This window comes from Salvelinus alpinus, chromosome 1 (assembly GCF_045679555.1).
Source record: "Salvelinus alpinus chromosome 1, SLU_Salpinus.1, whole genome shotgun sequence".
In the NCBI taxonomy this organism is placed as follows: domain Eukaryota; kingdom Metazoa; phylum Chordata; class Actinopteri; order Salmoniformes; family Salmonidae; genus Salvelinus; species Salvelinus alpinus.
The window spans coordinates 62051912-62077677 of NC_092086.1; the positions used below are offsets into that span (position 1 = coordinate 62051912).

The 25766-nt window shown below is 43.8% G+C and overlaps 1 protein-coding gene across 1 annotated transcript in view; it reads right to left on the bottom strand.

The window, feature by feature from the left end:
• The window catches only part of LOC139582842 (E3 ubiquitin-protein ligase RNF43-like), a 207775-nt gene that overhangs the window by 75036 nt on the left and 106973 nt on the right, over nt 1-25766 (bottom strand). Inside the window, exon 2 of the mRNA XM_071413225.1 lies at nt 424-546. Within this exon, the coding sequence (XP_071269326.1) occupies nt 424-546 (123 nt within the window). The remainder of the gene's footprint in view (nt 1-423; nt 547-25766) is intronic.

Consider the following 25766-nt stretch of genomic DNA (forward strand, 5'->3'; position numbering starts at 1 on the left):
CGATTTTGTACAAAATGTTTTTTTGCCATCCTATAGCTTGTTCTCCATCTTCATTTTAAAAAGCCAACGTATTCAGCACTTTTATTTCTATGACTGATCAAAACAAATTTTCTCATGCTCTCTCATCTCTCTGTAGCAGAGCAAAATGTTTGGAACACCAAATCGGAATAAAATCGCAGTATCGAATCGCAATACATACAGAGTTGTGAAAATCGCATTACATATCATATCGGCACCTAAGTATTGTGATAATATCGTATTGTGAGGTCACAGGCAATTTCCAGCCCGAACAGATACAGTATGATCCGGCAAAGAAATCCGTTCACTTGGACAAGATACTTCTTCAACTGCTCAAATGTATCATTGCCACCACTCAAACCTCCCATAGCACTTCAAAGGTATGCATGGGTAAAATGGTCTTACCTTGTCGAGCAGGGGCAGACACTGAGGCACCTTGCGCTCCGGGCTTTCCAGCTTGACGATGCTGATGAAGTCAGACTCCTGGCGCTCATCTTCACTGGTGTTGCACAGGGACAGAGGGTGAGACTGGAGAGGAGAGAGAACGAACAAGGATTTAGAACCAAACCAGACATTTAACCAAACCAGAGGGACAGACGGGGAAACAAATCGACTGTGATCTTACCAAGTTGCACATTACAATATGTAACGCAATAGTGGCTCCAAACTCTGTGGTTCCATCACGTCAGTCAGCTTTGCTTTGCTTTGCTGTGACCACCATACATATAGTAGCATAGGCCTATTGATGTATCTTTAAAACATTAGAGTACATTAAGATATCAACAGAGCAAGAGAAGATTAGAATAAGGTGTGCTCATTTAACACAAATCCAGCTCCATGAGTGTGTACTGAATCTACTGCTAGCTGTCCATACTGATGGTGTATGGTTGATATACTGTATGCATTGAACTTCCTAGACAAGTGGGATTAAATGTCATGAATTGTGAAAAACTGTGTTGAAATGTATTTGGCTAAGGTGTGTGTAAACGTCCGACTTCAACTGTATACATACATGTGATAAAGGAAATGCTTTAGTAAATGAGGGATACAAAGAATATTGAAAGCAGGTGCTTCCACTAGAGGTCGACCGATTAATCGGAATGGCCGATTAATTGGGGCCGATTTCAAGTTTTCATAACAATCGGTAATCGGCATTTTTGGACACCGATCATGGCCGATTTACATTGCACTCCACGAGGAGACTGGTTGACTACCTGTAATGCGAGTGCAGCAAGGAGCCAAGGTAAGGTGCTAGCTAGCATTAAACTTATCTTATAATAAACAATCAATCTTAACATAATCACTAGTTAACTACACATGGTTGATGATATTACTAGTTTATCTAGCTTGTCCTGCGTTGCATATAATCGATGCGGTGCCTGTTAATTTATCATTGAATCACAGCCTACTTCGCCAAACGGGTGATTTAACAAGCGCATTTGCGAAAAAAGCACTGTCGTTGCACCAATGTACCTAACCATAAACATCACCACCTTTCTTAAAATCAATACACAAGTATATATTTTTAAACCTGCATATTTAGTTATTATTGCCTGCTAACATGAATTTCTTTTAACTAGGGAAATTGTGTCACTTCTCTCGCGTTCTGTGCAAGAGAGTCAGGGTATATGCAGCAGTTTGGGCTGCCTGGCTCATTGCGAACTGTGTGAAGACCATTTCTTCCTAACAAAGACAGCCAACTTCGCCAAACGGGGGATGATTTAACAAAAGCGCATTTGTGAAAAAAGCACAATCATTGCACGAATGTACCTAACCATAAACATCAATGCCTTTCTTAAAATCAATACACAGAAGTATATTTCTTTTAACCTGCATATTTAGTTAAAAGACATTCATGTTAGCAGGCAATATTAAACTAGGGAAATTGTGTCACTTCTCTTGCGGTCATTGCACCCAGAGTCAGGGTATATGCAACAGTTTGGGCCGCCTGGCTCGTTGCGAACTAATTTGCCAGAATTTTACGTAATTATGACATAACATTGAAGGTTGTGCAATGTAACAGCAATATTTAGACGTGTGGATGCCACCTATTAGATGAAATACGGAACGGTTCCGTATTTCACTGAAAGAATAAACGTTTTGTTTTCGAAATGATAGTTTCCGGATTTGACCATATTAATGACCTAAGGCTCGTATTTCTGTGTGTTATTATATTATAATTAAGTCTATGATTTGATAGAGCAGTCTGACTGAGCGGTGGTAGGCAGCAGCAGGCTTGTAAGCATTCATTCAAACAGCACTTTACTGCGTTTGCCAGCAGCTCTTCGCAATGTTTCAAGCATTGCGCTGTTTATGACTTCAGCCTATCAACTCCAGAGATTAGGCTGGCAATACTAAAGTACCTATTAGAACATCCAATAGTCAAAGGTATATGAAATATAAATGGTATACAGAGAAATAGTCCTATAATAACTACAACCTAAAACGTCTTACCTGGGAACATTGAAGACTCATGAGAAAAGGAACCACCAGCTTTCATATGTTCTCATGTTCTGAGCAAGGAACTTAAACGTTAGCTTTTTTACATGGTACATATTGCACTTTAACTTTCTTCTCCAACACTTTGTTTTTGCATTATTTAAACCAAATTGAACATGTTTAATTATTTATTTGAGACTACATTTATTTTATTTATGTATTATAATAAGTTAAAATAAAAGTGTTCATTGTTCATTCAGTATTGTTGTAATTGTCATTTTTACAAATATATATATATATATATAAATCGGCTGATTAATCAGTATCGGCTTTTTTTCGTCCTCCAAAAATCGGTATCGGCGTTGAAAAATCATAATCGGTCGACCTCTAGCTTCTACACAGGTGTGGCTCCTGAGTTAATTAAGCAATTTACATCCCATCATGCTTAGGGTCAAGTATAGAAATGGCTGGTATTATTTTGGCTAACATGGCTAGAAGAAGAGATCTCCATGACTTTGAAAGAGGGGTCTCAAAGGAGCATAGGGGGTTTAAAAACTGTGTGTGTGTCAGTCACCAGATCTCAACCCAATTGAACACTTATGGGAGATTCTGGAGCGGCACCTGAGACAGCATTTTCCACCAACATCAACAAAACACCAAATTATAGAATTTCTCGAGGAAGAATGGTGTCGCATCCCTCCAATAGGATTCCAGATTGTAGAATCTATGCCAAGGCGCATCGAAGCTGTTCTGGCAGCTCGTGGTGGCCCAACGCCCTATTAAGACACTTTGGTGTTGTTTTCTTTATTTTGGCAGTTACCTGTATCTATATAACTGAATAGTGACACAACGAAAATAAAGCTTTTCTTTCAAATAAATCAAATCAAAAAGACAACACGCTGTCACACTTAGAGAATAAAATATCAAATCTTCATGTTACTGCCTAAGAATACCCCTTAAGCCATGGCATATTCAATATATACCCCATCCCCAGCCCTTATTGCATAAATAGAAGAGAACATTCGTAACACAATCAACTCCATAGATAAATGGCGAGAGAGAGGGAGATGTTCAGTTTAGCCCATCCCCTCATCACATTAATTTAAAGCTAGGAGGGAAACAGGAGCTAGTCTCTGGCTGGAACATTTGATCCCATCTGAAAGGGAGGGGATAGATAGCTGCTGAAAAGCTGTATTTAAGAGCTCAAGGAGATAGCAGCCAAGTTAGTGACACAAACTGCTGGAGTCAGTCGCACACCACGACACACACGACAACCTGGCCGGGATAGACTAGGCATCATTGATAGGCAACACATCTACACAACACTACACACCATGACCCTCAATCAGGGTATCGATGCATGAGAGAAACCAAGAAGATAGGCAACGCCTCCTACAGCACAACACTACACATGGGTGACTTGCATCGAAACCCAACGATGAATTGCATTGAATTCAGCATGTTGAGTAAAATTACATTTGAACATACTCAACCGGCTGTTACCGCTGTTGGTCTTTTTGTTGGTAGGAATGAGAGACAATATAGCCACAGGAAAGTAGAATTAAATCACCTAATCAAAGTGCTGGCATGCGCAGACCATGTAAACACGTGCAGGAGCTCGGCAGGTATGCATGTGTGGCGTGCATGTATTTTCATCTTGTGTGCATGCTTCAGGTGATAGAAATCTTAACGCACTACCAGCGCTTTGAAAAGTTGATGTAATTATACTTTCCTGTGGATATATTGTGTCGCATTCCTATCTGCAAAGGGACCAACCGCATGGGCAACAGACAAAGTAAGTTTGTAACATATTCTACATTCTGGCTTTTAGAGGTCATGAGAGGAAACTTTCCTAATTCAAACGCTCATTTCTGCACGACGTAAAATTCAATCCAATTCAACATTGGGTTTCCAGGAAAATGGGTGACCAGTGCGTTTGTCATTCCGAGAGGAAAATGCCTTCGTGTGACATTAACAACAAGGGCAGAGCTGTATGGCTGTCTGTCAGTGTAAATCACTCAGCCAGACCCTGCCAGCACCCACTCTCTCCCCCACCCCACCCCATCCGCTGGTTCCTTCATGTGGCTGTGGGCTCACTGGGCTGAGGTCATGGGACCATGGGACTCCCCCTGATCTGATCTCACCCTGGCCCCAACGAAAATCCCCAAATTAAAAAGACCCAGGGGTGACATCAACAGCTGGCACGGACCCTGAGAAGGGATAAGGGGCCTGACGTCATGAGTCACGCACGGCTATAGCGTGTCAGAGGAAAGGAGAGAGGGAGGGAGGGAAAGAGAGGAGAAAGTGAGAGGGAGTGAGAACAAGAATGAGAATAAGAGAAGAGAGAGGGAGAAAAATATCCAAAGTCAACCACCTCACGCATGGGTGGAGCCCTAGTTTATGACCACTATACACGTGCAACAACTGATTGATATACAACTATGGACATCAGAGCATTGGCAACGTAACTAAAACTACAACACCATTGATCATTACAGAGTGACTTGTACACTAGCGAGCCAAGAAGTCTGTCTGCACCAGATCAGGGTTAGACTAATCCAAACAACGGATCTGTCACAAACGGCACCCTATTAAGTAGTACACTACTTTTGATCAGGGCCAATGGGGGTCTGGTCAAAAATAGTGCACCATATAGGGGATGCAGCTAACATCTGGCCTTCAGATGCAGATGCAGCTGGGCCGTCCCCAAAACACAACAATAACAGAAGCTAAATCAGAGAGAACATTGTAAACTGGATGTGAACTATGTATTTACAGAGACGGACAGGGGGAGATGTTATTGTAAACAGAGGACAGTGTGAAGTCACAGCTACAGCTGGAGACACATACTGTACACACACACGCACACACCCATATGCCGGGCCAAATCTGCCCCCTAAAATACCTTGTTCGACATGCTCTAGCTGTGTGTCTCCCATACGACAGATGGACAGAGGTTGCTACTGTAATGAAGGACCAGTCTGAGTAGCGAGGAGGAAGCTTGAACGCTTGTCCTGTCCTGTCCCTGCCTTGCCCTGAGACATGGCATTATTCCTATGGCGCCATAGGATTCTACAACCCATAGGAATCTCTAGTCTAGAGCCATGTCTGAGGGCAAGGCCCAGCCTTGCCACGCTAGACTACATTATGGAGCCTGGCAGCTGCTTTCCCTATCCACGTTTACTAGGCCCAAATTAGAGACCCACAGCGGAACTTGGTCCTTTAACAAAGAAAAAGGAAGTAAAAAATAAAAAGATAATGACAACTACTACTCCGCCATCACCACACCCTGACATAGGTTTAGAGGAAACGCCTGGAAATAATATCCTTATTCAGGGTTTTAGCTTTTAATCAGGTTTCACTATCTCTTTTTATTGTATAGCCTATACCAGTAGTCCCCAACCTTTTCTTAGTCAAGATCACTTTCTGAGTCAAAATGTAAGTCGAGATCTACCGCTCAGTAATAGATAATATGTTTTGTTTTACTGGACTGATGGCCTGCATCTGAAGGTCAGTCTGAGGGGAGGGAGGGAGCAGCAGAGCGCCTCTCACTGAAAAAAGGGGACACAGTCTTCCAGCTGATGGTGAAACTTAAGTCGCACCAATGCATGTTGTTACTCCTATGACCAGAGAAAGTGAAATATTCCTTGATATTAAAAAACACACAAGCCGCAAAAAATACCTATGCAAGCTTATTGAAACACTTTGCTATACTCATTAATTGCAGCTGCAGTGCTGGTTGGTTGTAGAGTGAGTGGAAGTAGCAAACGAGCATTTTATGACTTAAAAAACTGTTGAACAAAGTGTTGATAGTGCTGAATAACAACTTAAACATGAACTTACTAATAAAACAGCAGCTATTCGTTGAGTCTCTAGTCATGGTTTTAAATGTTTTGAAATCTCACATTATCAACTTTGCTGTGCGCTCGAGGCTTCTTTTTACAGTCTACGATCACGATCGACCGGTTGGTGACCACTGGCCTATACCATACGATCATGTTACACACTTGTATATGTTCACATGCAACACAACACCCAGCGCTGTGGAATTACTGATATAAAACTACTGATATCAAAATCTGTCAATAATGGGAGGAGAAAATATTTAACTTTCCTTGTACTGTATCCAATACTTATCTAATCTTCGCCCACATTGAACATTCTACACTGAACAAAAATAGAAACGCAACATGTTTATTATTTTTATTTCACCTTTATTTAACCAGGTAGGCCAGTTGAGAACAAGTTCTCATTTACAACTGGTAACCTGGCCAAGATAAAGCAAAGCAGTGCGACAAAAACAACAACACAGAGTTACACATAAACAAACATACAGTCAATAACACAATATAAAAATCTATGTACAGTGTGTGCAAATGTAGAAGAGTATGGAGGTAAGGCAATAAATAGGCCATAGAGGAGAAATAATTACAATTTGGTATTAACACTGGAGTGATAGATGTGCAGATGATGATGTGCAAGTACAGATACTGGGGTGCAAAAGAGCAAGAGGATAAGTATCAATATGGGGATGAGGTTGTAGGGTGTGCTATTTACAGATTGGCTGTGTACAGGTACAGTGATCGGTAAGCTGCTCTGACAGCTGATGCTTAAAGTTAGAGAGGGAGATATAAGACTCCAGCTTCAGTGATTTTTGCAATTCGTTCCAGTCATTGGCAGCAGAGAACTGGAAGGAAAGGCGGCCAAAGGAAGTGTTGGCTTTGGGGATGACCGAAGAAATATACCTGCTGGAGCGCGTGCTACGGGTGGGTGTTGCTATGGTGACCAGTGAGCTGAGATAAGGCGGGGCTTTACCTATAGACTTGTAGATGACCTGGAGCCAGTGGGTTTGGCGACAAATATGTAGTGAGGGCCAGCCAACGAGAGCATACAGGTCGCAGTGGTGGGTAGTATATGGGGCTTTGGTGACAAAACGGATGGCACTGTGATAGACTACATCCAGTTTGCTGAGTAGCGTGTTGGAGGCTATTTTGTAAATGACATGAGCGTGGCTGAGGTGCAACCATGACCAGCTCGGAAACCAGATTGCATAGTGGAGAAGGTACGGTGGGATTCGAAATGGTCGGTGATCTGTTTGTTAACTTGGCTTTCGAAGATTTTAGAAAGGCAGGGCAGAAGGGATAAAGGTCTATAACAGTTTGGGTCTAGATTGTCTCCCCCTTTGAAGAGGGGGATGACAATCTTTGGGGATCTCAGACGATACGAAAGAGAGGTTGAATAGGCTAGTAATAGGGGTTATTTTAGAAAGAGAGGGTCCAGATTGTCTGGCCCAGCTGTAGTGATCCAGATTTTGCAGCTATTTCAGAACATCAGCTGTCTGGATTTAAGTGAAGGAGAAGCGGGGGGTGGGGGCTTGGGCAAGTTACTGCAGGGGATGCTGAGATGTTGGCCGGGGTGGTGGTAGCCAGGTGGAAAGCTTGGCCAGCCGTAGAAAAATGCTTATTGAAATTATCGATTATCATAGATTTATCGGTGGTGACAGTGTTTCCTAGCCTCCTAGTGCAGTGGGCAGCTGGGAGGAGGTGCTCTTATTCTCCATGGACTTTACAGTGTCCCAAAACTTTTTGGAATTAGTGCTACAGGATGCAAATTTCTGTTTGAAAAAGCTAGCCTTAGCTTTCCTAACTGACTGAGTATTTTGGTTCCTTCCCTGAAAAGTTGCATATGTAAAGTGTTGGTCCCATGTTTCATGAGCTGAAATAAAAGATACCAGAAATGTTCCATATGTCACCCATTGAGCATGTTTGGAATGCTCTGGATCGACATGTACGACAGCGTATTCCAGTTCCCGCCAAAGTCCAGCAACTTCGCACAGCCATTGAAGAGGAGTGGGACAACACTCCACAGGCCACAATAAACAGCCTGATCAACTCTATGCAAAGATCTGTCGCACTGCATGAGGCAAATGGTGGTCACAGCTAGAGGTCGATTAATTAGGGCCGATTTCAAGTTTTCATAACAATCGGAAATCGGCAATTTATTTTTTACACCTTTATTTAACTAGGCAAGTCAGTTAAGAACACATTCTTATTTTCAATGACGGCCTAGGAACGGTGGGTTAACTGCCTTGTTCAGGGGCAGAACGGCAGATTTTTACCTTGTCAGCTCAGGGATTCAATCTTGCAACCTTACGGTTAACTAGTCCAACGCTCTAACCACCTGCCTCACGAGGAGCCCGCCTGTTACGCGAATGCAGTAAGAAGCCAAGGTAAGTTGCTAGCTAGCATTAAACTTATCTTAAAAAAAACAATCAATCAATCAATCATAATCACTAGTTATAACTACACATGGTTGATGATATTACTAGTTTATCTAGCGTGTCCTGCGTTGCATAAAATCGATGCAGTGCGCATTCGCGAAAAAGGACTGTCGTTGCTCCAACGTGTTTATTTATTTATTTTATTTAACCTTTATTTAACCAGGTAGGCAAATTGAGAACACGTTCTCATTTACAATTGCGACCTGGCCAAGATAAAGCAAAGCAGTTCGACACATACAACAACACATAGTTACACATGGAGTAAAACAAACATATAGTCAATAATACAGTGAAAAAAATAAGTCTATATACAATGTGAGCAAGTGAGGTGAGATAAGGGAGGTGAAGGCAAACAAATATATGTATAAATAAATAAAAATATAAAAAGGCCATGGAGGCGAAGTGAGTACAACACAGCAAGTAAAATAAAAAATAAAAAACACTGGAATGGTTGGTTTGCAGTGGAAGAAAGTGCAAAGTAGAGACAGAAATAATGGGGTGCAAAGGAGCAAAATAAATTAATAAATAAATACAGTAGGTAAAGAGGTAGTTGTTTGGGCTAAATTGTAGATGGGTTATGTACAGGTGCAGTAATCTATGAGCTGCTCTGACAGCTGGTGCTTAAAGCTAGTGAGGGAGATAGGTGTTTCCAGTTTCAGAGATTTTTGTAGTTCGTTCCAGTCATTGGCAGCAGAGAACTGGAAGGAGAGGCGTCCAAAGGAAGAATTGGTTTTGGGGGTGACTAGAGAGATATACCTGCTGGAGCGCGTGCTACAGGTAGGTGCTGCTATGGTGACCAGCGAGCTGAGATAAGGGGGGACTTCACCTAGCAGGGTCTTGTAGATGACCTGGAACCAGTGGGTTTGGCGACGAGTATGAAGCGAGGGCCAGCCAACGAGAGTGTACAGGTCGCAGTGGTGGGTAGTATATGGGGCTTTGGTGACAAAACGGATGGCACTGTGATAGACTGCATCCAATTTATTGAGTAGGGTTTTGGAGGCTATTTTGTAAATGACATCACCGAAGTCGAGGATTGGTAGGATGGTCAGTTTTACAAGGGTATGTTTGGCAGCATGAGTAAAGGATGCTTTGTTGCGGAATAGGAAGCCAATTCTAGATTTGACTTTGGATTGGAGATGTTTGATGTGAGTCTGGAAGGAGAGTTTACAGTCTAACCAGACACCTAGGTATTTGTAGTTGTCCACATATTCTAAGTCAGAGCCGTCCAAAGTAGTGATGTTGGACAGGCGGGCAGGAGCAGGCAGCGATCGGTTGAAGAGCATGCATTTGGTTTTACTTGTATTTAAGAGCAGTTGGAGGCCACGGAAGGAGAGTTGTATGGCATTGAAGCTCGCCTGGAGGGTTGTTAACACAGTGTCAAAAGAAGGGCCAGAGGTATACAGAATAGTGTCGTCTGCGTAGAGGTGGATCAGAGAATCACCAGCAGCAAGAGCGACATCATTGATGTAAACAGAGAAGAGAGTCGGTCCAATAATTGAACCCTGTGGCACCCCCATAGAGACTGCCAGAGGCCCGGACAACAGACCCTCCGATTTGACACACTGAACTCGATCAGAGAAGTAGTTGGTGAACCAGGCGAGGCAATCATTAGAGAAACCAAGGCTGTCGAGTCTGCCAATGAGGATGTGGTGATTGACAGAGTCAAAAGCCTTGGCCAGGTCAATGAATACGGCTGCACAGTATTGTTTCCTATCGATGGCGGTTACGATATCGTTTATGACCTTGAGCGTGGCTGAGGTGCACCCATGACCAGCTCTGAAACCAGATTGCATAGCGGAGAAGGTGTGGTGGGATTCGAAATGGTCGGTAATCTGTTTGTTGACTTGGCTTTCGAAGACCTTAGAAAGGCAGGGTAGGATAGATATAGGTCTGTAGCAGTTAGGGTCAAGGGTGTCCCCCCCTTTGAAGAGGGGGATAACCGCAGCTGCTTTCCAATCTTTGGGGATCTCAGACGACACGAAAGAGAGGTTGAAGAGGCTAGTAATAGGGGTGGCAACAATTTCAGCAGATAGTTTTAGAAAGAAAGGGTCCAGATTATCTAGCCCGGCTGATTTGTAAGGGTCCAGATTTTGCAGCTCATTTAGAACATCAGCTGACTGTATTTGGGAGAAAGAGAAATGGGGAAGGCTTGGGCGAGTAGCAGAGGGGAGGGCAGTGCTGTTGTCCGGGGTAGGGGTAGCCAGGTGGAAAGCATGGCCAGCCGTAGAAAAATGCTTATTGAAATTCTCAATTATAGTGGATTTGTCGGTGGTGACAGTGTTTCCTATCTTCAGAGCGGTTGGAAGCTGGGAGGAGGTGTTCTTATTCTCCATGGACTTTACGGTGTCCCAGAACTTTTTTGAATTTGTGTTGCAGGAAGCAAATTTCTGCTTGAAAAAGCTAGCCTTGGCTGTTCTAACTGCCTGTGTATATTGGTTTCTGGCTTCCCTGAAAAGTTGCATATCATGGGGGCTGTTCGATGCTAATGCAGAACGCCATAGGATGTTTTTCTGTTGGTTAAGGGCAGTCAGGTCAGGAGAGAACCAAGGGCTATATCTGTTCCTGGTTCTAAATTTCTTGAATGGGGCATGCTTATTCAAGATGGTGAGGAAGGCATTTTTTAAAAATGACCAGGCATCCTCTACTGACGGGATGAGATCAATATCCTTCCAGGATACCCCGGCCAGGTCGATTAGAAAGGCCTGCTCGCTGAAGTGTTTCAGGGAGCGTTTGACAGTGATGAGTGGAGGTCGTTTGACCGCTGACCCATTACGGATGCAGGCAATGAGGCAGTGATCGCTGAGATCTTGGTTGAAAACAGCAGAGGTGTATTTGGAGGGCAAGTTTGTTAGGATGACATCTATGAGGGTACCCGTGTTTACGGAATTGGGGTGGTACCTGGTAGGTTCATTGATCATTTGTGTGAGATTGAGGGCATCAAGCTTAGATTGTAGGGTGGCTGGGGTGTTGAGCATGTTCAAATTTAGGTCGCCTAGCAGCACGAGCTCTGAAGATAGATGGGGGGCAATCAGTTCACATATAGTGTCCAGAGCACAGCTGGGGGCAGAGGGTGGTCTATAGCAGGCGGCAACGGTGAGAGACTTGTTTTTAGAGAGGTGGATTTTTAAAAGTAGAAGTTCAAATTGTTTGGGAACAGACCTGGATAGTATAACAGAACTCTGCAGGCAGTCTTTGCAGTAGATTGCAACACCGCCCCCTTTGGCCGTTCTATCTTGTCTGAAAATCTTGTAATTGGGGATGAAAATGTCTGAATTTTTGGTGGTCTTTCTAAGCCAGGATTCAGACACGGCTAAAACATCCGGGTTGGTAGAGTGTGCTAAAGCAGTGAACAAAACAAACTTAGGGAGGAGGCTTCTAATGTTAACATGCATGAAGCCAAGGCTATTACGGTTACAGAAGTCATCAAAAGAGAGCGCCTGGGGAATAGGAGTGGAGCCAGGTACTGCAGGGCCTGGATTCACCTCTACATCACCAGAGGAACAGAGGAGGAGTAGGATAAGGGTACGGCTAAAAGCTATGAGAATTGGTCGCCTAGAGCTACTAGAGCAGAGAGTAAAAGGAAGTTTCTGGGGGCGATAAAATAGTTTAAAGGAATAATGTACAGACAAAGGTATGGTAGGATGTGAATACAGTGGAGGTAAACCTAGGTATTGAGTGATGATGAGAGAGATATTGTCTCTAGAAACATCATTGAAACCAGGTGATGTCATCGCATATGTGGGTGGTGGAACTGAGAGGTTGGATATGGTATAGAGAGCAGGGCTAGAATCTCTACAGTGAAATAAGCCAATAAACACTAACCAGAACAGCAATGGACAAGGCATATTTACATTAAGAAGAGGCATGCTTAATCGAGTGATCAATAAGGGTCCAGTGAGTAGAGGTTGGTTTGGGGTCGTGGCGATCCAGACAGCTGGCCGGGTATATGGCTATCGGTAGCAGCATAGGATGGAGGTCTGTTTGTAGATACCTCGTGCGTTTCCGTCGGTAGGTTAGTGGGGTTCCGTGTAGTGGGGTTCCGTGTGGTAGAGGGGATCAATCCAAATTGGCAAAATAGATATAGTGACCCAAGGAAAAAAAAATAATAAATAAATAATAATAATAATAATAGTTGTCCGATATACTTGTTCAGATAGCAGCCGATAAGACAGCTAACGATTAGCGGGCCTCAGATGAGCGTTCAGGTAATGTCGGGACGGAGGTGCCGGTTGGATAAATCCCTCGGGCAGATAACGTCGGCAGTCAGTCGCGGCAGTCAGTCGTGAAGGCCCGGTGGGGTTCCGTATCTGCAGCAGCAACAAAAGAAACGGGTCCGGATGGTGATGGAACTCCTCAGCTGGCTAGCTCCAGAATGATTTGAGTTTGCTCCGGGGTCGACGTAAGCCAATAGTCACACGGTTTGCAGCTAGCTAGCTGCGGAATCAAGGTGCAAGTGTCCAGAGCCTGCGGCTGGAATCCGGGGAAACTGAGAGAAAAAAAGTCCCGGAATGCTCCGGTCCGAGTCGCGTTGCACAAAAGTGCCGGTAGATTATCGAGCTAAAGGAATAGCTGATGACCACAAAACGTGGGCAGCTGAAACACCAACGCTAGCCAGCAAACCGGCTAATTTCGGGGCAGCTACAGATTAGCTTCTGGCTAGCTATCGGAGTAGCTTCTGGTTAGCTTTCAGGCTAGCTTCTGAATTAGCCCCTGGCTAGCTTCCACGATGGATTTTCAGATTGAGGTAAATAATACTTTTTGTAATTGGTGAAGCGGGTTGCAGGAAAGCTTTTGCAGGAAAGCTTTTGTAGTTGAGTTCTTGGATAATAAAATAGATAAAAGATATGCGAAGAAAGGTGTAAATATATATATATACAGGACACGACAATACGGAACAGAAAAAGACGTCTGAACTGCTAAGCCACCTTGGACTAGCTCTGGGACTCTGGGTATGAGATGTACCTAACCAAAAACATCAATGCCTTTCTTAAAATCAATACACAGAAGTATATATTTTTAAACCTGCAAATTTAGCTAAAAGAAATCCAGGTTAGCAGGCAATATTAACCAGGTGAAATTGTGTCACTTCTCTTGCGTTCATTGCACGCAGAGTCAGAGTATATGCAACAGTTTGGGCCGCCTGGCTCATTGCAAACTAATTTGCCAGAATTTTATGTAATTATGACATAACATTGAAGGTTGTGCAAAGTAAAAGGAATATTTAGACTTATGGATGCCACCCATTAGATAAAATACGGAAATGTTCCGTATTTCACTGAAAGAATAAAAGTTTTGTTTTCTAAATTATAGTTTCCGGATTCGACCATATTAATGACCTAAGGCTCGTATTTCTGTGTGTTATTATGTTATAATTAAGTCTATGATTTGATAGAGCAGTCTGAGCGATGGTAGACACCAGCAGGCTCGTAAGCATTCATTCAAACAGCACTTTCGTGCGTTTTGCCAGCAGCTCTTCGCAATGCTTCAAGCATTGCGCTGTTTATGACTTCAAGCCTATCAACTCCCGAGATTAGGCTGGTGTAACTGATGTGAAATGGCTAGCTAGTTAGCGGGGTGCGCGCTAATAGCGTTTCAAACGTCACTCGCTCTGAGACTTGGAGTAGTTGTTCCCCTTGCTCTGCATGGGTAACGCTGCTTCGAGGGTGGCTGTTGTCGATGTGTTCCTGGTTCGAGCCCAGGTAGCGGCGAGGAGAGGGATGGAAGCTATACTGTTACACTGGCAATACTAAAGTGCCTATAAGAACATCCAATAGTCAAAGGTATATGAAATACAAATCGTATAGAGAGAAATAGTCCTATAATTCCTGTAATAACTACAACCTAAAACTTCTTACCTGGGAATATTGAAGACTCATGTTAAAAGGAATCACCAGCTTTCATATGTTCTCATGTTCTGAGCAAGGAACTTAAACGTTAGCTTTCTTACATGGCACATATTGCACTTTTACTTTCTTCTCCAACACTTTGTTTTTGCATTATTTAAACCAAATTGAACATGTTTCATTATTCATTTGAGGCTAAATTGATAATATTGATGTATTATATTAAGTTAAAATAAGTGTTCATTCATTATTGTTGTAATTGTCATTATTACAAATAAATGTTTTTTAAAAATCCGCTGATTAATCGGTATCGTCTTTTTTTGGTCCTCCAATAATCGGTATCGGCGTTGAAAAATCATAATCGTTCGACCTCTAGTCACAGCAGATGCTGGCTAGTTTTCTATTCCACGCCCTTACAGATACCTTAATGATTATCTGTATTCCCAGTCATGCGAAATCCATAGATTAAGACCTAATGAATATATTTACATTTACTGATTTCCTTATTTGAACTGTACCTCAGTAAAATCTTTGAAATTGTTGTACGTTGCGTTTGTAACGCTCGTCTTCCTCCTCGTCTGAAGAGGAGCAAGGATCGGACCAAAACGCAGCGTGGGTTGAATACATAATAATTTTTATAATAATAACGAAGACGAAAAAACACTTAAACAAACTACAAAATAATAAACGACGTTAGAGACCTGAACTTGAGAACACATAAAACATGAACGCACGAACAAACAAACGAACGAACGAAACGAAACAGTACCGTGTGGTGAACAAACACAGACACAGCAACAATCACCCACAAACAAACAGTGTGAACAGCCTACCTAAATATGGTTCTCAATCAGAGGAAACGTAAAACACCTGCCCCTGATTGAGAACCATATCAGGCTAATTGAACATGAACCCAACATAGAAACACATAACATAGAATGCCCACCCAGCTCACGTCCTGACCAACTAAACAAAGACAAAACAAAGGAAATAAGGTCAGGAACGTGACAGCGTTTATATTTTTGTTCAGTATAAAATGCTGTTGTTTGTGACAGTGTCTATGTTTTGCATTGCTTACAAGACTATGCATTATCTTCTTTTTTAGATACGCCCACACTTCACTTACAATCAACCGAATGTGAACATTGTCCAGATGCCACTATTTGTACCTTCGTCCGGTTAGCAGCAGTCTGGCGCTGGGCTATAAACAGCATCAAACATAGACACAGACAGACACACTGAAATGTCTTCATTTGGTTTTGTACGGGCCTGAGAAAAAGGGGGCCTGGGAACCAAAATCACTGAGTCTCCATTTCAAAGGGACTAGAAACCGCAGGGCGCACACATTTCCTTGCTCTGTTAACAATGGTCACTCCTCCTCCTCCTCTTCTCTGTCTACTCCTTTTCTCCTCCATCTAGAATCTACACTTGTAAAACTGCAACGCAAGTTAATATTAAAGATCCATTGATACCGGGAAACTCACCTGTTTGTTTACATAGCCATTTTGTGTCTTTCATACAAACCAACTTTACTTTGCTAGCTGACAACTTTACGTTTTTTTGTTTTGTTTTTGTTTTTAATTACCGTTTATATTTTTAGTTTTTTTCCATCGCAACTTTTTTCCCTCATTCAACTTTTTCACTCCGGACGCTTTATCTGGACATGGTTCGTCAACACCTTCAACAGCCGAAGCTAAGTAGTAACATTAACATGATGTCTTCTAATTGCAGTCGCTGTACTCATAATATACAGGAGAACGATCGCCTTACGGCGAGAATAGCTGTGCTACAAGCCCAGCTTCAGACGCAATTGTTAGGCAAGGGTAATTTCAGTGTAGGAAAGGAAGAAACAGCGTCTGTGCCACCAGTAAGTACAGATAGTAACGTTAGTATAAATCCCCCCGCACAGTCCCCGCAGCCGGACAACTTTCTCATGGCTTCTGGAGGGAAATGCTGTTGGAATGCTCAACCGGTGTCGCTCATTCAGCCGACAGAAACTTTCAACCGGTTTTCCCCATTATGTAGCGAGTCGGAGTCTGAGTCTGAGTCTTCTCTTGTCTCTACTCCTCCAGTTACGGGGTCTGAGACGCCGAAGGCTCCCACCATTAGCTCTGACAAATTGAAAACCCTAGTCATTGGCGACTCCATTACCCGCAGTATTAGACTTAAAGCGAATCACCCAGCGATCATACACTGTTTACCAGGGGGCAGGGCTACCGACGTTAAGGCTAATCTAAAGATGGTGCTGGCTAAAGCTAAATCTGGCGAGTGTAGAGAGTATAGAGATATTGTTATCCACGTCGGCACCAACGATGTTAGGATGAAACAGTCAGAGGTCACCAAGTGCAACATAGCTTCAGCGTGTAAATCAGCTAGAAAGATGTGTCGGCATCGAGTAATTGTCTCTGGCCCCCTCCCAGTTAGGGGGAGTGACGAGCTCTACAGCAGAGTCTCAGCACTCAATCGCTGGTTGAAAACTGTTTTCTGCCCCTCCCAAAAGATAGAATTTGTAGATAATTGGCCCTCTTTCTGGGACTCACCCACAAACAGGACCAAGCCTGACCTGCTGAGGAGTGACGGACTCCATCCTAGCTGGAGGGGTGCTCTCATCTTATCTACCAACATAGACAGGGCTCTAACTCCTCTAGCCCCACAATGAAATAGGGTGCAGGCCAGGCAGCAGGCTGTTAGCCAACCTGCCAGCTTAGTGGAGTCTGCCAATAGCACAGTCAGTGTAGTCAGCTCAGCCATACCCATTGAGACTGTGTCTGTGCCTCGACCTAGGTTGGGCAAAACTAAACATGGCGGTGTTCGCCTTAGCAATCTTATTAGGATAAAGACCTCCTCCATTCCTGCCATCATTGAAAGAGATCGTGATACCTCACATCTCAAAATAGGGTTACTTAATGTTAGATCCCTCACTTCAAAGGCAGTCATAGTCAATGAACTAATCACTGATCATAATCTTGATGTGATTGGCCTGACTGAAACATGGCTTAAGCCTGATGAATTTACTGTGTTAAATGAGGCCTCACCTCCTGGTTACACTAGTGACCATATCCCCCGTGCATCCCGCAAAGGCGGAGGTGTTGCTAACATTTACGATAGCAAATTTCAATTTACAAAAAAAAAAATGGCGTTTTCGTCTTTTGAGCTTCTAGTCATGAAATCTATGCAGCCTACTCAATCACTTTTTATAGCTACTGTTTACAGGCCTCCTGGGCCATATACAGCGTTCCTCTCTGAGTTTCCTGAATTCCTATCAGACCTTGTAGTCATAGCAGATCATATTCTAATTTTTGGTGATTTTAATATTCACATGGAGAAGTCCACAGACCCACTCCAAAAGTCTTTCGGAGCCATTATCGACTCAGTGGGTTTTGTCCAACATGTCTCTGGACCTACTCACTGCCACAGTCATACTCTGGACCTAGTTTTGTCCCATGGAATAAATGTTGTAGATCTTAATGTTTTTCCACATAATCCTGGACTATCGGACCACCATTTTATTACGTTTGCAATCGCAACAAATAATCTGCTCAGACCCCAACCAAGGAGCATCAAAAGTCGTGCTATAAATTCTCAGACAACACAAAAATTCCTTGATGCCCTTCCAGACTCCTTCTGCCTACCCAAGGACGTCAGAGGACAAAAATCAGTTAACCACCTAACTGAGGAACTCAATTTAACCTTGCGCAATACCCTAGATGCAGTTGCACCCCTAAAAACGAAAAACATTTGTCATAAGAAACTAGCTCCCTGGTATACAGAAAATACCCGAGCTTTGAAGCAAGCTTCCAGGAAATTGGAACGGAAATGGCGCCACACCAAACTGGAAGTCTTCCGACTAGCTTGGAAAGACAGTACCGTGCAGTACCGAAGAGCCCTCACTGCTGCTCGCTCATCCTACTTTTCCAACTTAATCGAGGAAAATAAGAACAATCCAAAATTTATTTTTGATACTGTTGCGAAACTAACTAAAAAGCAGCATTCCCCAAGAGAGGATGGCTTTCACTTCAGCAGTAATAAATTCATGAACTTCTTTGAGGAAAAGATCATGACCATTAGAAAGCAAATTACGGACTCCTCTTTGAATCTGCGTATTCCTCCAGGGCTTAGCTGTCCTGGATCTGCACAGCTCTGCGAGGGCCTGGGATCGGGAGAGACACTTAAGTGTTTTAGTACTATATCTCTTGACACAATGATGAAAATAATCATGGCCTCTAAACCTTCAAGCTGCATACTGGATCCTATTCCTACTAAACTGCTGAAGGAGCTGCTTCCTGTGCTTGGCCCTCCTATGTTGAACATAATAAACAGCTCTCTATCCACCGGATGTGTACCAAACTCACTAAAAGTGGCAGTGATAAAGCCTCTCTTGAAAAAGCCAAACCTTGACCCGGAAAATATAAAAAACTATCGGCCTATATCGAATCTTCCATTCCTCTCAAAGATTTTAGAAAAAGCTGTTGCGCAGCAACTCACTGCCTTTCTGAAGACAAATAATGTATACGAAATGCTTCAGTCTGGTTTTAGACCCCATCATAGCACTGAGACTGCACTTGTGAAGGTGGTAAATGACCTTTTAATGGCGTCAGACCGAGGCTCTGCATCTGTCCTCGTGCTACTAGACCTTAGTGCTGCCTTTGACACCATCGATCACCACATTCTTTTGGAGAGACTGGAAACCCAAATTGGTCTACACGGACAAGTTCTGGCCTGGTTTAGATCTTACCTGTCGGAAAGATATCAGTTTGTCTCTGTGAATGGTCTGTCCTCTGACAAATCAACTGTACATTTCGGTGTTCCTCAAGGTTCCGTTTTAGGACCACTATTGTTTTCACTATATATTTTACCTCTTGGGGATGTTATTCGAAAACATAATGTTAACTTTCACTGCTATGCGGATGACACACAGCTGTACATTTCAATGAAACATGGTGAAGCCCCAAAATTGCCCTCGCTAGAAGCCTGTGTTTCAGACATAAGGAAGTGGATGGCTGAAAACTTTCTACTTTTAAACTCGGACAAAACAGAGATGCTTGTTCTAGGTCCCAAGAAACAAAGAGATCTTCTGTTAAATCTGACAATTCATCTTGATGGTTGTAAAGTCGTCTCAAATAAAACTGTGAAGGACCTCGGCGTTACTCTTGACCCTGATCTCTCTTTTGACGAACATATCAAGACTGTTTCAAGGACAGCTTTTTTCCATCTACGTAACATTGCAAAAATCAGACATTTTCTGTCCAAAAATGATGCAGAAAAATTAATCCATGCATTTGTTACTTCTAGGTTAGACTACTGCAATGCTCTACTTTCCGGCTACCCGGATAAAGCACTAAATAAACTTCAGTTAGTGCTAAATACGGCTGCTAGAATCCTGACTAGAACCAAGAAATTTGATCATATTACTCCAGTGCTAGCTTCCCTACACTGGCTTCCTGTTAAGGCAAGGGCTGATTTCAAGGTTTTACTGTTAACCTATAAAGCGTTACATGGGCTTGCTCCTACCTATCTTTCCGAGTTGGTCCTGCCGTACATACCAATACGTACGCTACGGTCACAAGACGCAGGCCTCCTAATTGTCCCTAGAATTTCTAAGCAAACAGCGGGAGGCAGGGCTTTCTCCTATAGATCTCCATTTTTATGGAACAGTCTGCCTACCCATGTGAGAGACGCAGACTCGGTCTCAACCTTTAAGTCTTTACTGAAGACTTATCTCTTCAGTAGGTCATATGATTGAGTGTAGCCTGGCCCAGGAGTGTGAAGGTGAACGGAAAGGCTCTGGAGCAACGAACCGCCCTTGCTGTCTCTGCCAGGCCGGTTCCCCTCTCTCCACTGGGATTCTCTGCCTCTAACCCTGTTACAGGGGCTGAGTCACTGGCTTGCTGGTGCTCTTTCATGCCGTCCCTAGGAGGGGTGCGTCACTTGAGTGGGTTGAGTTACTGACGTGATCTTCCTGTCTGGGTTGGCGCCCCCCCTTGGTTTGTGCTGTGGTGGAGACCTTTGTGGGCTATACTCGGCCTTGTCTCAGGATTGTAAGTTGGTGGTTGAGGATTTCCCTCTAGTGGTGCGGGGGCTGTGCTTTGGCAAAGTGGGTGGGGTTATATCCTTCCTATTTGGCCCTGTCCGGGGGTTTCTTCGGAAGGGGCCACAGTGTCTCCTGACCGCTCCTGTCTCAGCCTCCAGTATTTATGCTGCAGTAGTTTGTGTCGGGGGGCTAGGGTCAGTTGGTTACCTGGAGTACTTCTCCTGTCTTATCCAGTGTCCTGTGTGAATTTAAGTATGCTCTCTCTAATTCTCTCGTTCTCTCTTTCTCTCTGAGAACCTGAGCCCTAGGACCATACGTCAGGACTACCGGGCATGATGACACCTTGCTGTCCCCAGTCCGCCTGGCCTTGCTGCTATTCCAGTTTCAACTGTTCTGCCTGTGGTTACGGAACCCCTACCTGTCCCAGACCTGCTGTTTTCAACTCTTAATGATCGGCTATGAAAAGCCAACTGAGATTTATTCCTGATTATTATTTGACCATGCTTGTCATTTATGAACATTTTGAAAATCTTGGCTCTCTCTAATTTTCTCCTTCTCTCTTTCTTTCTCTCGGAGGACCTGAGCCCTAGGACCATACGTCGGGACTACCGGCCGTGGTGACTCCTTGCTGTCCCCAGTCCGCCTGGCCTTGCTGCTATTCCAGTTTCAACTGTTCTGCCTGCGGTTATGGAACCCCTACCTGTCCCAGACCTGCTGTTTTCAACTCTTAATGATCGGCTATGAAAAGCCAACTGAGATTTATTCCTGATTATTATTTGACCATGCTTGTCATTTATGGAAATTTTGAAAATCTTGGCTCTCTCTAATTTTCTCCTTCTCTCTTTCTTTCTCTCGGAGGACCTGGGCCCTAGGACCATGCGTCGGGACTGCCGCCCGTGGTGACTCCTTGCTGTCCCCAGTCCGCCTGGCCTTGCTGCTATTCCAGTTTCAGCTGTTCTGCCTGCGGTTATGGAACCGCCACCTGTCCCAGACCTGTTGTTTTTCAACTCTTGATGATCGGCTATGAAAAGCCAACTGAAAATTATTCATGATTATTATTTGACCATGCTTGTCACTTATGAACATTTTTGAACATCTTGGCATAGTTCTGTTATAATCTCCACCCGGCACAGCCAGAAGAGGACTGGCCACCCCTCATAGCCTGGTTCCTCTCTAGGTTTCTTCCTAGGTTTTGGCCTTTCTAGGGAGTTTTTCCTAGCCACCGTGCTTCTACACCTGCATTACTAGCTGTTTGGGGTTTTAGGCTGGGTGTCTGTACAGCACTTCGAGATATTAGCTGATGTACGAAGGGCTATATAAAATAAAATTGATTGATTGATTGATTGATCTATATCTGTTTAAAAAGCTGGGGGAGAGAGATCTCATCCTCCTTCTTCTCTCCACTCCTTTGTAGCCACGATTAAAGACATTCCTATCCAGCTCAATCAAAGTCTGACTGTCTCAAAATACTACAAGGCAAGAATCTAACAGCCTCAAAAACAAACAGACCATCAGAAAAAATGTGAAAATAAATAGTAGCTGTGGTGAGAAGTCAATAATTTCTTTCCCCCTCTTTGCCCTGTGGGTCTTCTTTTTTCATGTGCCAATAAGCGGCAGCTCTGCGACAGAAGCGTTCTACTTGGTCATCTGCTGCCAGGCAGGAAGGAGCTGAGCCTAGCCACTTATGTTAGGGTGAGTTAGAGGAGAGAAGAGAGGGGGAACCAAAATAAGACATCTTGGGGAAATTTTAAGAGAGTGGGGACCGTTAAAAAGGGGGAACCAGGCAGGAAGGAGTTGAGCCAGCTACTTATTTCAGGGTGAGACAGGAGAGAAGGGGAACCAAAAAGAGACAAAAAGTAGGGGCATTAGAGAGGAGAGTATGGCAGAACCAAAAAGTCAAAAAATGCAACTAAGAGTTAGAAGAGAGAAAGAGCTTGCACCTCTCATCGACAGCCTCTACACTTCAATTTCCATCCATTGACTCAACAAAGCTCAGGGCTTTTAAAGGCCGATCCGCCTACACGATTGATGAAATACCACACAATAATATTAAAAGTCAGAAGTAAAATCAATCAATTCAGTTGAAGATCAAATAAATATCTCAACGTGTCTATTCTATCATGTAAATGTAGGGTGTGGGTGAGGAGGGGTGAGATAGGGGAGGAGAAGGGAGTAAGGCTTTTCAAAGGAGTTCAACCCGAGGCCAGTTAAGCCTGCCAAGCTAGTGTACGTCAACAAATAATTATATTAACCCAGCCCCCAGCTAACACACACACATACTCTCATCCTCCTCCTCTCCCTCCAGCACCACCAAAATATGAAAATATGTGGTTGCCTACCTGGTCTCCGTTCTGACCCTCAGATTTCCAGTAGAGCGTGTGTGTGTGTGTGTGTGTGTGTGTGTGTGTGTGTGTGTGTGTGTGTGTGTGTGTGTGTGTGTGTGTGTGTGTGTGTGTGTGTGTGTGTGTGTGTGTGTGTGTGTGTGTGTGTGTGTGCGCACGATGTGTACAAAACAATAGGAACACCTGCTCTTTCCATGACATAGACTGACCAGGTGAAAGCTACGATCCCTTATTGATGTCACCTGTTAAATCCAATTCAATCAGTGTAGAAGTACCTTTGAAGAGGTTATGGTAGTAAGTGCCAGGCGCACCGGTTTGTGTGTATCAAGAACTGTAATGCTGCTGGGTTTTTCATGCTCAACAGTTTCACGTGTGTATAAAGAATGGTCCACCACCCAAAGGACATCCAGCCAACTCGACGCAACTGTGGGAAAAATTTGAGTGAAAATGGGCAAGCATCCCTGTGGAATGCTTTTGACACCTTGTAGTCAATGCCCTGACGAATTGAGGTTGTTCTAAGGGGAAAAGGTGGGTGCAACTCAATATTAGGAAGATGTTCCTAATGTTTTGTACACTCAGTGTATGTGTGTTTGGTGTGTGTGTCTGTGCGCATGCATGTGTCTGTGTGTGTGTCAGCTGAATGCCTGTGCTGCTGCTTCACAGCTGGCCTCCAGCATCAGAGAGACACTCCGACTCTGTGAGCCTGATCCAAACTGCTCTGGCTAGCTCAGCCAGGTCGCTCAAGATCCAATTTGAAAGCCGACGTCCGTCCAGGTACCCAGGACATCGGGAGATGCATTCAAAACCATCCATTAGGTGCAACTGTGAGTGCTATTACCATCAAGTAGGCTTGGGTTTTGATAGGGCATTGTGGACGGAGATGGCGGATTGGCGTAAACCGCAAGCTCCAGCTCCGAGGGTCACGTGTTCAAGCCCAGTGAGGCACTCGTTTTTTTTTCAATTTAGTTTTAAGCCTATCATAAAAGTTAACTCTTAACTTAACCATTCATAATGAATGACTAAACTTAATGAGCAGCAGCTGCAGCAGGAAGAGCAACCCAGGGTGTCCAAAACATCTCGAAATGTGATGTGGAGCAACTTCGAAATTTGACCTTTCGACAAACGTGGACAAATATCAGAATCTGAAGTCAAATTTGTCAAACCATGAGATTTTTTTTGCCTGGCTGCAAGGGCAGACTGGGAATCACTCCACTCTACCATCAAACAGACACCTGGCCCAACATACACACACACACACACACACACACACACACACACACACACACACACACACACACACACACACACACACACACACACACACACACACACACACACACACACACACACACACACACACACACACACACACACACACACACACACACACAAAGACCGGAGACTGGATTAAAGGGTCAGGATCTTCCAAAAGGACTGGAGAAAGTGGAAGGAGAGGAAAGCAGAGTCAAGAAGAGAGGAGTAACGTTGGGGAGTTTCAGCAGAGGGTCTGTGGTTTAGCCAGTCTAGAGTCTCTCCCCACCCCCGAGCCTGGTTCTCAGGACCAACATGTCTGTCTCATGTTCTCCAGCTCAGGGAGTCAGTAGGAGTCTGAGGTAATTAGACACGTTCAAACAGCAACACTTCCTCTGAACCGCGTGAACTTCCTGTCCCCATCAGAGATTTGTGTGAACAACAGACGGACGGTTCCTGGGGAAAAGCTGAGTTAGCCTGCTGCACACCCGCCCGCTTGTTTGATACAGATACTGTCATTATCCTGGGTATTAGAGATTGAGAGTGAGTGTGTGTGTGTATATACGGATGTCTGTGATTGTGCGAGGGAGTCTGTCTTATGTTTGTGTGTGTGTTTGTGTTTGTGTTTTCCGCTTGTCTATGCAAGTGTGTGTGTGAGACAAGAAACAGTGTGTGCGTGTGTGAGCATGTGTGTGTTTCCCTCTAGATGCCCAACTTAGGGAAGGTTGAGAGGTAACCCAACAACGTGCTGTGTGGAGGAGTGAAGGCGTGAAGGAGTGCAGCTCAACCTCAGGGTTAGGGCAGGGACACACAAAGGGGTGGGGAACGACCCCTTTCCAAGGGACCAAGAATCGCCCAGGACAGCCCCCCCCCCCCCCCCACACACACCTGGGAAAACTCAATCCCAATTCTCAATTCCACTATTATGGATTATAAGACTATAACTCCAAATATTTTATTAAATTAAAACAAAGTTATATTTCATGATCCATAACCAGCCCCTGCCTGGTAATAAACGATTGCTGTAACCTTGCCTCCAACCAAAACATTCTCCCTGGGTTTGCAATGCAGTGCACACAGTACGATGGTTCAGTCCAATCATATACTGAACAAAAATATAAACGTAACATGTAAAGTCCCCTGCTTCATTAGCTGAAATAAAAGATCCCAGAAATGTTCCATACGCACAAAAAGCTTATTTTGCACAAATTCTGTTCACAGACTTGTTTACATCCTTTCCCAAGATAATCCATCCACCTGAAAGGTGGTGTGGCATATCAAGAAGGTAATTAAACAGCATGATCTTTACACAGGTGCACCTTGTGCTGGGGACAATAAAAGGCCACAGATGTCTCAAGTTTTGAGGGAGCGAGCAATTGGCATGCTGACTGCAGGAATGTCCACCAGAGCTGTTGCCAAATAATTTAATGTTAATTTTTCTACCATAAGCCGCCTTCAATGTTATTTTAGAGAATTTGGCAGTATCTCCAACCGGCCTCACAATGTAAGAAGGGCTCTATAAATACATTTGATTTGATTTGATCTTTGATGGCCACTGGCAC